We start from the raw sequence: 15,371 nt of genomic DNA, 5'->3' as shown, positions 1-15,371 counted from the left end.
CCCCATCACCAAAGTACAACAGAGGTCAGATGAAATGTGAGGGCCATGTTTCTCTTTATTTTAGAAATGAGAGTTGACGTCACATATGAAAAAATACACAGCGTTAAAGGTGGAAAAACAAATTATTCCCTAACCCCCCACCCGCTGGTACTCAATGTTCCATCTCCCACTGAGGTAATGCTGTACCATTGTCCGTGGCTTAAAAAAAAAACAAAAACCACCAGAAAGGCAAAAGAAAACCAATCCTATGAAAACCCTCCGACTCTGTTCCCAGGAGTGCAGGGCGCCAGCCTCTCAGTCGGACTTCTCCTTCTCCTTCATGTGCAGGAAGACGACGCTGAAGATGAAGAGCCCGAGCATCATGGAGAAGGCGCTGGCGTAGTAGGGGTAGGCCGAGGGGATGAAGCGCTCGTACTGCGTGTGCTGCAGCGGCCGCACGGACACCTGAGAAGGCAGCAGTGCCGGGCCCTGGCCGCCCGGGGGCGGGGCGCGGCGCGGAGGGCGCGGCGGGCAGAGGAGGGCAGAGGAGGGGGCTTACCTGAGTGGAGGAGTACAGGTGCGTATAGCCTAGCCGGTTGTAATCCACTTTGAACTGGAACACACCGTACACGTCAGGCAACTTGAACTGGACGCTGTATTTGCCACCTGGGGAAGAGCCAAGACATACAGCCAGGAGGGGCTTCCCGGGCCATCGGTGAGCTGCCTGAGAGCCAGACAGAGGCAGGGATGGGCTTCCAGAGCTGTCTCTCGCAAGAGCTGCGCTTACCTTTCCTCTTCAAGAAGGTCCTCACAAAAGGATCGATGCGGACAAACTCCAGCTGAATGTCATCGCCATCAAAGGGGACCCACTTGCCATCTGAGAGCTGTTCAATGACGATGCTGTACTCCTGAGACAAGCAGCTGGGGTAAGCCCGGTGGCCAGTGACTGGCAGGACAGCCTCGCCTTCAGCTGCACTGAATCCCCCCGTGATTCGGGCAGGAGCCCCCCACCCCCAAAGTGGAGACGCAGCCAGCCGGCCCAGCCCTCTGACCTGCCCGCGGGAGCCTGCACCGAACAGCGCTGTCCCTGAGCGCACTGGCACGCCTGAGCGGCCCTGCCTCCACAGTCACCACGCGAGCCTTTCCTGACTGATTCTCCAGACCCCACTCAATGTGAATTCTGCTCCCAGCGGCGTAAGCCAGTAAAGCCTCTCCCCGCTCTGCGCTCCCACAGCAAAAGCACACCTCCTCCACAGAAGGCCGCCTGTGACGGTGAGCTTATATGCCAGGCTCTCTGCACCTGAGCTGACTTCTTAGGGTGAAGATGAACTTATTCAGCCTCGTTTAGGCACTTCAGGCCCAGCACGCAAGTGTTGAGTGCTTTTGAGCGGAATCAACTTGGCCCAAACCCAGGGGCCCTCCAGCGCCAGGCTCTTACCACTAGGTCAGTGACGGTGTAGGCGTTGGGTGGCGCTGTCTCGCCCACCCGATGATGGGACACGGGCCCCACCCGGAGGACCCCCTCCTCCTTGAACACCCAGCGGGAAAGGGCCACAGCCAGCTCGTAGTTGCCAGTCTGGGAATACCTGCAGAAGGAGAAACGGAGAGGCTGCAGCCGGGGACCAACTTCCCTTCAGTGGTGCCTGGTAAACCAGTCACCAGGCACCAGACAGACCACACCCAGCCAGGCCCTGCCTGAAGGCCACACACGTCTGGGATCCTGCTCGAGGGGAACACAGGAAAGGATGACAGGTGTGACACGCTGCTCTGGGTGTCACCTACACGATAGGTGCACAGCTACCAAACGTCAGTGACAGGAGAGAGTGAAGGACAGGGAGGCCTGGTGTGCTGCAGTCCACGGAGTCGCAGAGTCAGACACGACGCAGTGACTAAACCACCACCACCACCACCACCACCAAAACGTCTCCAGATAAATCATTACTACTGTGAACAGTCTAGATTGCCAACAGAAGCGATAAAGTGACAAAGTCTTCAAAAAAGCACCTGAAGATACTCAGCCTCCAACACTTTTAGCTAAAAGGCTCCCTCCTCCCGGTCCACACAGACCTTCCCCTCGGTGGCCCCAGGCCCCTGTGTTTACCTCTGGGAGCCAGGTGCAGCCTTCTGCACCGCTGAGTTGAAGAAGGCGTCACTGAAGAAGTCAAGGGAGCCGCTGAAGATGACCCGGGCGTTGTTCCGGGCCTGCAGCCCCGCGATGAGAAGGGTGTTCTTCCCCACGGCGTGCGGGTACTGGTGGCAACGCGAGGCCGTCAGCCAGGAGGGCCGAGACCCGCCCCTGCTGCCGCCCGCACCCTGCCCACCCACTCCCCATCCCACTGCCGCCGCCAAGGGGGCTCTCCTGCTTGCTGCTCACTTTCAGATAAAAAGTGCTGCCCAGGCCCAGGAGCGGGAGGCCTCGAGGCTGCAAAGGCCCTCACCTGGGTGATGGGTTTATCTGGGAAGAAGGAGTAAGAGGTGGAAGAGCCCGTCAGGATGTCCAGCACCAAAGGATTGTCAGGGTCGGCCACCATACTGGAGAAGGAAAGGAGAATTGCCCAACTCTGACCCCCAAGAACTGAGCCCAAAGGACTGGGGTCCCCCAGGAGCCACTTCTTCACAGGAATTCATCACACTTCCTAAAAGCCAAACCCCGAGCCCTCCTCTTGCTGTGACGATGGAATCTGACTCAGTGTCACATTTAATCTCACCCACGTGCTCCAGGGGAAAGAAAGCCTCCCGACACAAGGGACCCCTTCTTCCCCCAGGATTCTGCCAGCCTCTCCTGCTCACTCACCCCACGCCCCGAAAGAGGATGGGATTCAGAGATGATTTCCCAACGATGGTGGGGGCCTTCAGCAGGTTCTCTGTGTCGGCCACGATGAGCGTGTGCTGCCCGAGCAGAAGGAAATTGGATCAGGAGAAGGTCCCCCAGCCGGGGGCCCCCTCCCAAGCCCCTCCTGGTGTTGAGGCTGAGCTGGTTACCTGGCCAAGGTCTGAGACGTCATAGTTGTGATGGTCAATGACAGCTGTTTTCTCCTCGTCGAACTCAATCCCACACTCACTGCCCAGCTCTCGGAGAGGGTCGCCTGCACAGACCCGACCGACGCCTGACTGAGCCCTGAAGCTGGGGCCCTGGGCCGAGCAGTGTCCCTCCTGCCAGCATCCTCATGACTCACTCTACTACCAGTCACCCCCAGGCCCTGAGGCCTCACCAAGCCGGGCGCAGCCCCCACGACCCCTGGGCAACAGCATGGTGTTCTGCCTGCGGAGTCAGAATCTAAACTGATAAACCACCACCACCTGACCCCTCCCTCCGCAAGTACACAGTGATCTTGGTTCCGCACAAAAACTTGCTTTGAAGCCAAGTACCTCGGGCAAACTTCATCTGGGTGAGTCTGGACTTACAAGGTTTCTCTCCTCTTCATCAACACCCAACCAAGACCCCACCCAACATGGTTTTAAAAACCTACCCACACTGAAGAAGGGAAACAAGAGTGGCCAGGGGGTGCTCACTAGTGCAGCTGGTGGTTAAGTACAAGGGGTTCGGGATCCCACTCCCCTCTCCCTGCTTCTAAGTATCTTTGAAAATGTCCAAAATAAGAAACAAAAATCTGTTAATCTTCCCTCTTGCCTTCTTTTTGTAAGAGCCGCCAAAAAAAACAAAAGAACAAAAGGAAAAAGCAGAACGAAGGAAAAGAAAAACAGGGGTCCCAGCTCTTAAACAGGACCTGCTCCTCACCTCCCTGGCTCTGGTCACAGGAGGCGCAGGAGGGACTGAAGGGTGCTGCAGTGCCCGCCCTCCCTGGCAGGGCTCCCCCCACCTCCCCACTGCAAATGCCCATTTGGCAGCTTCCATGTGTAAAGCTCTCAGCCCCCTGGAGAAACGGTGGGAAACGCCACAACCTCCCGGGCCAGACTCACCGATGTCTGAGCTGGCAGCCACCAGGACACTGCCTCCACCGTCAATAAAGGCACTGATGGTCTCCACGTTGATATTTCCTCCAAAATCTGAAAGAAGCACCAGACTCAGGACCCAGAAGGTTCCTCTCGCTGCTCCTCTGACATCTGGGTGGGGAGGGTGACCCACAGCCCATGCTAAGTCGCTTCAGTCGTGTCCAACTCTTTGTGACCCCATGGACTGTAGCCCGCCAGGCTCCCCTGTCCATGGGATTCTCCAGGCAGGAATACTGGAGTGGGCTGCCATGCCTCCCTCCAGGAGATCTTCCCCACCCAGGGATCGAACATTGGCACGTGAGTTCTTAACCAGCTGAGTCATACCAGAGACTAGGCACAACCAATTACAGAATAGCACCCTCTGGGGGCCCAAAGCAAGAGGGACCTCTACCATACACGTCCCGACAGGACAATGTTCCCAGTTCCTCAGTGTGAAGAGCCAAGAATAATGGCTCAAATTCATAAACCTTTAGAAGTAAAAATGAAACACTCAAACACCTACCAGTTACAGCTGTCAAGTCAGTCATACACATTTCAAGTCACACAACAACTATTCGTCTAGAAGTGCCACGTTTTTTCACTCCCATTTCATGAAACAACTTGCAGCATATCACCTGCACTTCCCATCAGTACCCCTGTCTTCACTCGAGCCACTCCTGGCCCCGGCCGCTCTCCAGAGCCCATCGACCTCACCTCAGCGCGCCCGCCTGAGAAGGGGCGCTCCTGAGCCTCAGGACGTGCTGTCACGTGACCCGGGCAGTGCTCTGCCCCACACGAGAAGCTTCCCCGCTAACCTAGGTCCAGCAGCCACAACAGGACCACTATGAATACATTGTTTTAAAGTGAGCTCCAAAAGGCACATGGACTTTCAGCACCTGTAACTGTAAGACCACACCCTTTTCTGGCCAGAGGGTCAGGGGACGGCCATAAGCACCCAGAACTGGCACTGCGGGGGGCTGCAGCAGGCTCAAGTGCTGGGTCGCTCAGTCGTGTCAGACGCTCTGCGACCCCATGGTCTGCAGCCCGCCAGGCTCCTCTGTCCTGGGGATTCTCCAGGCAAGGATACTGGAGTGGGCTGCCAGGCGCTCCTCCAGGGGGTCTTCCCCACCCAGGGACAGAACCCAGGTCTCCCGCATTGCAGGCGGATTCTTTGCCGTCTGAGCCGCCAGGGACGCCCTCAAGGGCCCTCCCCACAGGCGCCCCTGACGCTCAACATGAAGCAGCGGCTAGAGTGCTCAGTAACTCACCTTTTCGTTACGTGAAAATTGCTTCCTGTGTGCTGAGAAGAAAAGGCAGGACAAGGGGCTGGCGTACATGTGTGCTGGCCAGGGAGACACTGGGCACGTGTGTGTGAGTGAGCGAGCGAGGCATCTGGGGGTGCGAGCACCCAGGCACCGGGAACGGCAGGTGCAAGGCCCTGAGGTGGGCGACTCGCCACCAGGGAGAAGCCCAGTGTGACAAAGGGGGTGAGGTGCAGCAGAGGAAGCTGGGCGCTGCCGCTTCTGTGGGCTCTGTGACAGTGGCCACAGGGGCAGCCACCGAGGGCTTTGAGCAGGAGACCAAGATAATCTCCTTGCACCTTTAAAGGATGGTTCTGGTGGCTGAGGGGAATCAGGAACGGGGTGAGGATGGACGCAGAGACGGGGCCACTGCAATCACCAGGCAGTGAAGGGTGGTGTCTGGACCCCAGCAGCGCAGGGGGAGGAAGCAGGGCAGCCCTGCGCCCCCACGTCGAGGGCCAAGCCTGATGAGGGAGGCACGAAGGACGGTGCCAAGATCTCTGCCCGAGCAACTGGAAGGCTGGAGGTGCCCTTCACGCCGGCTGGACACGCAAGTCTGTCTACCACATCCACCTACCACTTAGAAATGAGCTCACCATGTAAGTCTGTAACGACGCGAACGTGAGAACGGCCCTCTTTTCTGAGTGCTGATTTTCAGGTGAAAGAAAAGCACAGTACCTTACCAATTGACAGAACATCTTAGTCAGGGGTGGGGGCGCTGAAGCCCTTACCCCACACCGAGCCATCCTCCCAGCCTCCTCCAGAGAGGCCAGGCAAATCCTTACAACGTAAAACAGCTGCTTGGTCCAGCATCAGGGTTCCCAGCAAGGTGATTCCACCAGTCAAGGCAATACCCGCAGATGTTTCTTGTCACCAGGGGAAGCAGGCTGCTGGTACCTGGTGGGTGGGGGCTCAGGACGCTGCACTGACCAAGACAGTGCCCACAGCACAAAATCATCCAGCCCAAAGTGTCAGGAAGCTGCTGCTGAAACTCCAGCATAGTGACAGACTAGGAAATTGATGATTTATTGTTGTTTAGTCACTAAGTTGTGTCCAACTCTTTGCAACCCCATGGACTGCAGCACACCAGGCTCCTCTGTCCTCCACTATCTCCCAGAGTTTGCTCAAATCCATGTCCCTTAAGCTGGTGATGCTGCCTAACCGTCTCATCCTCTGTCGTCCCCTTCTTCAATATTTCCCAGCATCAGGGTCTTTCCAACAAATCAGCTCTTCGCATCAAGTAGCCAAAGTATTGGAGTTTCAGCTTCAACATCAGTCCTTCCAATGAATATTCAGGACTGATTTCCTTTAGGATGGGCTGGTTGGATCTCCTTGCAGTCCAAGGGACTCTCAAGAGTCTTCTGCAACACCATGGTTCAAAAGCATCAATTCTTCAGACCTCAACTTTCTTTATGGTCCAACTCTCACTTCATATGAATGAAACTGAGATACCTGGGCTTAACTCCAGGCATCATGCCTTGAAAACCCAGTGAACAGTATGAAAAGGCAGAAAGATATGACACTGAAAGATGAACTACCCAGGTCGGCAGGTGCCCAATATGCCACTGGAGAAGAATGGGAAAATAGCTCCAGAAGGAATAAAGAGGCTGAGCCAAAGTGGAAACAACACCCAGTTGTGGATATGTCTGGTGGTGAAAGGAAAGTGTGATGCTGTAAAGAGCAATACTGCATAGGAACTAGAATGTTAGGTCCATGAATCAAGGTAAATTGGAAGTGGTTACACAGGAGATGACAAGAGTGAACATCGACATTATAGGAGTCAGTGAACTAAAATGGACAGGAATGGGCAAATTTAACTCAGATGACCATTATATCTACTACTGTGGGCAAGAATTCCTTAGAAGAAGTGGAGTAGCCCTCATAGTCAACAAGAGTCTGAAATGCAGTACTAGGGTACAAACTCAAAAACGACAGAATGATCTCTGTTCGTTTCCAAAGCAAACCATTCAATATCATGGTAATTCAAGTCTATACTCCAACCACTAATGTCAAAGAAACTGAACAGTTCTATGAAGACCTACAAGACCTTCTAAAACTAAAACCAAAAAATGATATCCTTTTCATCATAGGGGGCTGAAATGCAAAAGTAGGAAGTCAAGAGACACTTGGAGGAGTAACAGGCAAGTTTGGCCTTGGAGTACAAAATGAAGCAGGGAAAAGGCTAACAGTTTTCTCCAAAGAATGCAGTACTCATAGCAAATATCCTCTTCCAACAACATGAGACAACTCTACACATGGACATCACCAGATGGTCAATACCGAAATCAGACTAATTTATATTTTTTGCAGTCGAAGTTGGAGAAGCTCTACACGGTGAGGAAAAACAAGACCAGGAGCTGAGATCATGAACTACTTGTTGCAAAATTCAGACCTAAATTGAAGAAAGTAGGGAAAACCACTACACCATTCAGATATGACCGAAATCAAATCCCTTACACTTATCCAGTGGAAGTGACAAACAGACTCAAGGGATCAGATCTGACAGACAGAGCGCCGAAGGGCTGTGGGCAGAGGTTTCTAACATTGTACAGGAGGCAGTGATGAAAACCACCCCCAAGAAAAGAAATGCAAAAAGGCAAGATGGTTGTCTAAGAAGGCCTTTCAAATAGCTGAGAAAGAAAAGTAAAAGTCCAAGGAGAAAAGGAAAGATATACCCATCTGAATGCAGAGTTCCAAAGAATAGCAAGGAGAGATAAGAAAGCCTTCTTAAGTGAACAATGCAAAGAAATACAGAAAACAACAGAATGGAGACTAGAGATCTCTTCAAGAAAATTAAGACACACCAAGGGAACATTTCATGCAAAGATGGGCACAATAAAGGACAGAAATGGTATGGACCCAACAGAAGCAGAAGATATTAAAAAGAGTTCACAAAAATACACGGAAAAACTATACAAAAAAGATCTTCATGACTCAGATAACCACGATGGTGTGATCACTCACCTAGAGCCAGACATCCTGGAGTCCAAAGTCAAGTGGGTCTCAAAAAGCATTACTACCAACAGGGAATGCAAACTAGTACAGCCACTGTGGAGAACAGTGTGGAGATTCCTTAAAAAACTGGAAATAGAACCGCCTTATGATCCAGCAATCCCACTGCTGGGCATACACACTGAGGAAACCAGAAGGGAAAGAGACACGTGTACCCCAATGTTCATCGCAGCACTGTTTATAATAGCCAGGACATGGAAGCAACCTAGATGTCCATCAACAGATGAATGGATAAGAAAGCTGTGGTACATATACACAATGGAGTATTACTCAGCCGTTAAAAAGAATACATTTGAATCAGTTCTAATGAGGTGGATGAAACTGGAGCCTATTATACAGAGTGAAGTAAGCCAGAAAGAAAAACACCAATACAGTATACTAATGCATATATATGGAATTTAAAAAGATAGTAACAATAACCCTGTGTACGAGACAGCAAAAGAGACACTGATGTATAGAACAGTCTTTTGGACACTGTGGGAGAGGGAGAGGGTGGGATGATTTGGGAGAATGGCATTGAAATACGTATAATATCATATATGGAACGAGTCGCCAGTCCAGGTTCGATGCACGATACTGGATGCTTGGGGCTGGTGCACTGGGACGACCCAGAGGGATGGTATGGGGAGGGAGGAGGGAGGAGGGTTCAGGATGGGGAACACATGTATACCTGTGGCGGATTCATTTCGGTATTTGGCAAAACCAATACAATATTGTAAAGTTTAAAAATAAAATAAAATTTTAAAAAATAAATAAATAAAATAAAAAGCATTACTACCAACAAAGCTAGTGGAGGTGATAGAATTCCAGCTGAGTTATTTCAAATCCTAAAAGATGATGCTGTTAAAGTGCTGCACTCAATATGCCAGCAAATTTGGAAAACTCAGCAGTGGCCACAGGACTGGAGAAGGTCAGTTTTCATTCCAATCCCAAAGAAAGGCAATGCCAAAGAATGCTCAAACTACCACACAATTGCAGTCATCTCACACGCTACCAAAGTAATGCTCAAAATTCTCCAAGCCAGGCTTCAACATTACGTGAACTGAGACGTTCCAAATGTTCAAGGTGGATTAAGAAAAGGCAGAGGAAACAGAGATCAAATTGCCAACATCTGTTGGATAACAGAAAAAGCAAATTCCAGAAAAACATCTACCTCTGTTTCATTGACTACACTAAAGCCGAAGAGTGTGTGGATTACCACAAACTGTGGAAAATTCTTAAAGAGATGGGAATACCAGACCACCTTACCTGCCTCCTGAGAAATCTGTATGCAGGTCAAGAAGCAAAAGTGAGATCCAGACATGGAACAACAGACTGGTTCCAAATCAGGAAAGGACTAAGTCAAGGCTGTATATTGTCACCCTGCTTATTTAACTTCTATGCAAAGTACATCATGAGAAATGTCAGGCTGGATGAAGCACAAGCTGGAATCAAGACTGCTGGGAGAAATAGCAATAACCTCAGATATGCAGATGACATCACTGTTATGGCAGAATGCGAAGAGGAACTAAAGAGCCTCTTGATGAAAGTGAAAGAGGAGACTGAAAAAGCTGGCTTAAAACTCAATATTCAAAAAACTCCTGATTATGGCATCTGGTGCCATCACTTCATGGCAAATAGATGGGGAAACAATGGAAACAGTGACAGACTTTATTTTTTTAGGCTCCAAAATCACTGCAGATGTTGACTGCAGCCCTGCAATTAAAAGACGCTTTCTCCTTAGAAGAAAAAGTATGACAATCCTAGACAGCATGTTAAAAAGCAGAGACATCACTTCGTCAACAAAGGTCCATCTAGTCAAGGGTAATGGTTTTTCCATTAGTCATGTACAGATGTGAGAGCTGGACCATAAAGAAGGCTGGGCACTGAAGAATTGATGCTTTTGAACTGTGGTGTTGGAGAAAACTCTTAAGAGTCTCTTGGACTGCAAGGAGATCAAACCAGTTGATCTTAAATCAATCTTGAATATTCATTGGAAGGACTGAGGCTGCAGCTGAAGCTCTAATATTTGGCCACCTGATGTGAAGTGCCGACTCACTGGAAAAGGCCCTGATGCTGGGAAAGACTGAGGGCAGAGGAGAAGGGGACGACAGAGGACGATGGTTAGATGGCATCACTGACTCGATGGACGTGAGTTTGAGTAAACTCCAGGAGTTGGTGATGGACAGGGAGGCCTGGCGTGCTGCAGTCCATGGGGTCACAGAGAGTCAGACACGACTGAGTGATTGAAGAACAACAAATCCAGGCAACCCCTTCACCTTTCTAAGCCCGTTTCCCCATCTATAAAACAAGGACCCAGGGTTTCCCGGGTCCAGAGCACAGGCTAAGGACCCTTCTCCTGTAGCCATTACTGCAAGTGCCTTCAGAGCTTCCAGATCCCAGAAGAGCAAGGAACCAACTGACACGTGGAGGAGGCAGCCAGGCCGGGGTCCTCACACCTCACAGGGCCTAGTAGTCACAGTACCACAGAAGGGCACTCAGAGCCTTTATCCTGGACACGACTTACCCTGAACATCCCCGACCTCCAGAACATGCTAGCCTTTTCCCTAGGGGTGTCTGAGACGGTTTCCCTCAAGATCGGTCCCCACCCTGCAAGAGGCAGAAAAGTTGACCACAGAGATGCCGGGGAGGGCTTCAAATAACACTGAATCTCAGAGACATTATTCCATTTGTTTTCCCTACTTTCTCCATCAAGAATGGTCACAGTTCAATACTGGCCTTAACACTTCTCTCAACTAGCTCATCTCCTCTTTTAAGAGGATGCCTCAGGTGCAAAGCCTTCAGCAGGTCAAGAATCAGCTAGAACTCGACAGCACTGTATTCATTCTGTTTATATTTTCCTCCACAGAAATCAAACGATGGTAGAGTACTGGCTTTCCATCTTCAGTGGTGACAATGGGTTCATTACTAGTTTTCTTTTAAATTGTTTTTTTTTTTTTAAAGCAGGTCAATTTGAAGAAAAACATTACTATCACAAATATGGAAAGTGGTAAAGATCGTGAAGTGGGTATGGAAATGACCCCGATTTCCGAAGCAGTATCTTAGGCTCTGCCGTTTCTCCCACTAACAGCAGCCAACCTCAGCCTCCTCAGCCCACCTCTGCCACTTCCCTCCCCCTCAGTGACCCTTCTAAGCACAACTCAGACAGTCCCTCCACTCCGTCTTGGACATTCTGACATGTGGTTTGGGAACTCATTTCAAGTCCTTATTTTTATTTCCTCACAGGTTGAAAGACTCCTAAAGGGTAGGCTCTGTCACTATTCAGTACTGCTTTCAGAGTTCCAACACAGCAATCCAGCAAACACCCCTTAACCTGCTAAAGGCATCATTCACCTGCCTAGCCAACTTGAAGATTTTAATGCTCAACTGAACTTGCCTCTGAAAAGCCAATTCCAAAGGCACATGTTACAGGGGAGTTGGGAGCACCTCACCAAGTAATGGGAACCTAGGGAAAAATACATCAGGGGTTTGGCAGATCCCAATCTCACATGAACCACAGAAAAGAAAGTCGATGCCAGTGAAGAGACAGCCTTCCTAAGCTTCATGAGCTGAACAGAGAGATGGCAGCCCTGACTTACCCCGGACACGGACAACTTGTGTCCTCTGAGAAAAAGATAAACTGAAGCCACTAAAGAAGAGAACGACTAGGATGCTCACTGAAAAAGCACAACCAAGGGGAGCAGCCAAAGGGACTGGGGGTATTTAGTCTGGAGAAGAAACAACCGAATAACTCAGGACCTGATCATGCAAAGGCTATGCCTCTAAGCAAAATACGCATTAGACCTATTCTCTTAGGCCCTGGGGAGTATCAGAAACCCTTTTCCTCCTTGCCCCAATAAACAAAGCAGGAAGTAGGAGACAAATTTCAGTTTACTACATGATCTTCTTAACAGAGCTGTACAATGGCAGACTGAAATAAAATAGTAAGCTAAAACAGACAGCTGTCACAGGAACGCCAGCTGGAAAATCTAGTGAAGATGTTCGTTTGGTTCAACAACTAGTCTTCTGCTAAGCCCTGGATATATGCACCCAGCCTCAAATAGGGGTTTGGACTAGGTAATCACTAAAGGTTATTCTCAGCCTAACTAGGACTCCATCTGAATTCTCAGGATCAACTACCACCAATGCCCCTTTACAGAAAATCATACTTATGGTACAGCCATTTTCTCTCTTCAGACAGGCAAACCTAAGGGGGCGGGGGGCGCAACGGTGAAGGAACTGTTCATCTTTCTTATCAGGCCCTTTAACGGAGAAAACCCACTTCTCAGAGTAGCAGAGCCAGGAGTTCTAAGGTCTGCAACAACACTTGATCCTACAGTCTTTAGCTCTGTCTTCTGGTAAGGACATATCCTCTCCTAAGCCCAGAGTGAAGTGAAGTGAAATGAAAGTCACTCAATCGTGTCCGACTCTATAGACTATAGAGTCTATGGAATTCTCCAGGCCAGAATACTGGAGTAGGTAGCCTTTCCCTTCTCCAGGGGATCTCCCAATCCAGGTCTCCCGCATTGCAGGTGGATTCTTAACCAGCTCAGCCACAAGGGAAGCCCAAGAATACCGGAGTGGGTAGTCTATCCCTTCTCCAACAGATCTTCCTGACCGAGGAATCGAACCGTCTTCTGCATTTCTGGCAGATTCTTTACCAACTGAGCGTTAGCATTTCTCTTCTCTGGGAGCAGCAGCGCCCAGGGCTGGCGACCCATTCCATTCCAGGAATGCCCACGATCCTAAAGAAAGCTGATAAATCAGAGTTCTGGGGCGACCCGCAGCCCTTACCTTCTACCGAAGGGGAGAAGATGATGAGATTGTCATAGAGAAACTCCCCGTACTTAATAAGGGACAGGCTGGGGTCATCTGCGGTCTTGAATGTGAGTACAAAGCCGCGATCTGGAAAAAGAGAACGAGGGAGCTGAGGCAGATAGGAGGCAAAGAGAAACCACCACTGCAGAGACCATGACCGTCCTGCCCCCGTCCCCCCACCAGCCCCCTGGCGGCAGGTCAGACCTGGAAGGCCAGCTCGGGTGGGAGGGAGAGGGGTCGGTGTCTCCGGGCTCAGGGACCTCGCCAATCCATCGGGCCCCAGTCTCACCCTTCAGGCTCCGGAAGAAAAGCGAATGCGTCTCCCGGAGGTTGAGGTTGTCCAGCAGTACCAAGGTGCGGGGACCGCTGGCGCCGGCCAGGCCAAGCAAAGGCAGCAGCAGCAGCCACCAGCCGGACCACACACGGGCCGCGCGGGGCGCCATCTTCCTGCTCCAAAGAAACCAGGCGCCTGGGCACCGGAAGTGCCCCTTCCACGGTCCCCCAATCGTGGCTCGTTGTCTCGGAGTATCACCCGGAAGTGATTCGAAAACGCCGGAGCCGGGGGTCCGGAGCCTCTGCTTGGACGGCGAGGCGCGAGGAACCCGGCCGGAAGTGTCCCTGTAAGAGGCGGATTCTCGGCACACTATTGGTGAAAGCGGCGCGAGGTCCCGCCCCCCCGAGAGGAAAAAGCTCAATCCTAGAGAGACAGCTCTGCGGCCGCGGCCAGTCAGTAGGGCCGAGAGCCCTTGGGTTCCGCCCATTGCCGGCTCCCGCCTCCTCATCCGATTGGTCCTGGACTGGGCCGCGGCGTCCGGGCTGGAGGTTCGCTGGCCCGGGACAGGTTCGACTGGAGCTAGGCCCCACTTCCACTGTCTCCAGGGAGGAGACGGTTGGAAAAAGGCCGGGGACGGGTCGCGGGCGTGGGGGCTGCGGGAAGAGGGCCGGAATCTCTCCCGCTGCTCACGGGCGCAGGGCCTTGGCGCGGGCGCGGCCCACCCGCAGGCCGGAGGCAGTGTGGACTGGGCGTACATTCAGCACCTCTAGCTGGGCGCATGCTCGCACCAGCCCTGTAACCTGGGCGCTTCACCGGTTTCCAGGCTGCTTCTCCTGGTGGCTCAGAGGGTAGAATCTGCCTGCAGTGCGGGATACCTAGGTTCGATCCCTGGGTCGGGAAGATTCCCCTGGAGAAGGAAATTGCAACTCACTCCAGTAGTCTTGCCTGGAGGCTTCCATGAACAGAAGAGCCTGGCGGGCTGCAGTCCATGGAATCGCAAAGAGTTGGCTGAGCGACTTTCAGGGTAACTTTTTGGGGCTTCCCTTGTAGCTCCGTCGGTAAAGAATCCACCTACAATGCAGGAGACCCAGGTTTGTAACCTAGGTCAGGAAGATCTGGAGAAGGAAATGGCAACCCACTCCAGTACCTTTCCTGGAGAATCTCCATGGACAGAGGAGCCTGGCGGGCTGGCCCCACACCCCTTCTGAACTGACAGAGGGCAGCCAGCTCTCCTCAGACCACCAGGGCTCTAAGTAAAAGCAACCACAAGCATCTCCAGGACTTAGCTGTTCTCTAGGGCTCAGCCCCAATCCTGGAGTGAATGGCAAAGGTAACTGTGGAGAGAAGGCAGCCATTCTTTTCTGATGTATTCTGCTTGTCCACCGAACCAAGAACGTGGGGGCAAAAGTCAAAACCTCCCTCTGCGCTTCTCTTCTACCAATCCTACCCTCCATCCCCAATGACTGCACCCCGAACTCCTGTCCCACAGCCCAGCCCTCCTGCCCTTCAGCCCATGATGCCACATCAGTCCACTTCTTACTTAGACCCGATGGTGTAGGCAGTCACTGAGCAGTCGGCCACAGCTCACAGAATCCAGAGGCTCTTCACGCAGGTCTGCACCTAAACTCATCTCGGCAGCCTTATCTCCTCTCGGTCCCTGCTCAGGGCTTCCATGGAACAGGTCTCCTCCCACCTTTTACATACCCTGATCTTCCCACCTCCTGCCTTTTGTTCAGGAGGACCACTCTACCAGGAACCCTCTCCCCACATTCCCATCTTAAGGGATCTTCTCCATCCTTCGTGGTAGCCCCACCCACTGCTGCTCCCTTCACAAGGACACTGTTCCCCATACAGACCTGATTTTGCATTCTCTTGCTCAAAGGGTGCACTGCAGCCTGCCTCCCCTTAGGCTGATCTCTGGGTTTCCTAAGCACCTTCTGCCCTGGCTTCTCCAGAACATGAGCTCCTTGGCTCAGGCAAGTAGCTTGGGGCAGCTACCACAGTAGTTAATACAAAATATGAAGGGGAGGACTGGAGAACTAACAGCACCTGCTATGCAGCAGGAACTCTACACA

At 51.8% G+C, this 15,371-nt stretch overlaps 1 protein-coding gene across 1 annotated transcript; it reads right to left on the bottom strand.

Moving 5' to 3' along the window:
- Positions 1-35: 35 nt before the first annotated feature.
- Positions 36-13,550, bottom strand: DDOST (dolichyl-diphosphooligosaccharide--protein glycosyltransferase non-catalytic subunit). Its single transcript, XM_006042261.4, has 11 exons — positions 13,312-13,550; positions 12,999-13,109; positions 3,901-3,987; positions 2,962-3,065; positions 2,774-2,868; positions 2,418-2,511; positions 2,081-2,229; positions 1,418-1,565; positions 767-887; positions 539-645; positions 36-444 (listed from the first exon to the last, which is right to left on the bottom strand). Exons 1-11 carry the CDS (start codon positions 13,463-13,465, stop codon positions 295-297), a joined length of 1,320 nt encoding a protein of 439 aa, XP_006042323.1. The 5' UTR covers positions 13,466-13,550; the 3' UTR covers positions 36-294.
- Between the last annotated feature and the right edge of the window lie 1,821 nt (positions 13,551-15,371).

The sequence above is a fragment of the Bubalus bubalis genome, chromosome 2, assembly GCF_019923935.1.
Source record: "Bubalus bubalis isolate 160015118507 breed Murrah chromosome 2, NDDB_SH_1, whole genome shotgun sequence".
NCBI classification, from domain to species: Eukaryota; Metazoa; Chordata; class Mammalia; order Artiodactyla; family Bovidae; genus Bubalus; species Bubalus bubalis.
Note: the sequence above shows the minus strand (reverse complement) of the source record. Positions and strands in the feature narration are given on the sequence as shown.

Coding starts and splice junctions, on each gene's coding strand:
- DDOST (XM_006042261.4), bottom strand. CDS start 13,465: ATGGCGCCCCGCGCGGCCCGTGTGTGGTCCGGCTGGTGGCTGCTGCTG. Junction 3,988..12,998: donor CTTCTCCCCTTCGGTAGAAG/GTAAGGGCTGCG, acceptor TGCTTCTTTCAG/ATTTTGGAGGAAATATCAAC. Junction 646..766: donor GACCTTCTTGAAGAGGAAAG/GTAAGCGCAGCT, acceptor GCTCTTCCCCAG/GTGGCAAATACAGCGTCCAG.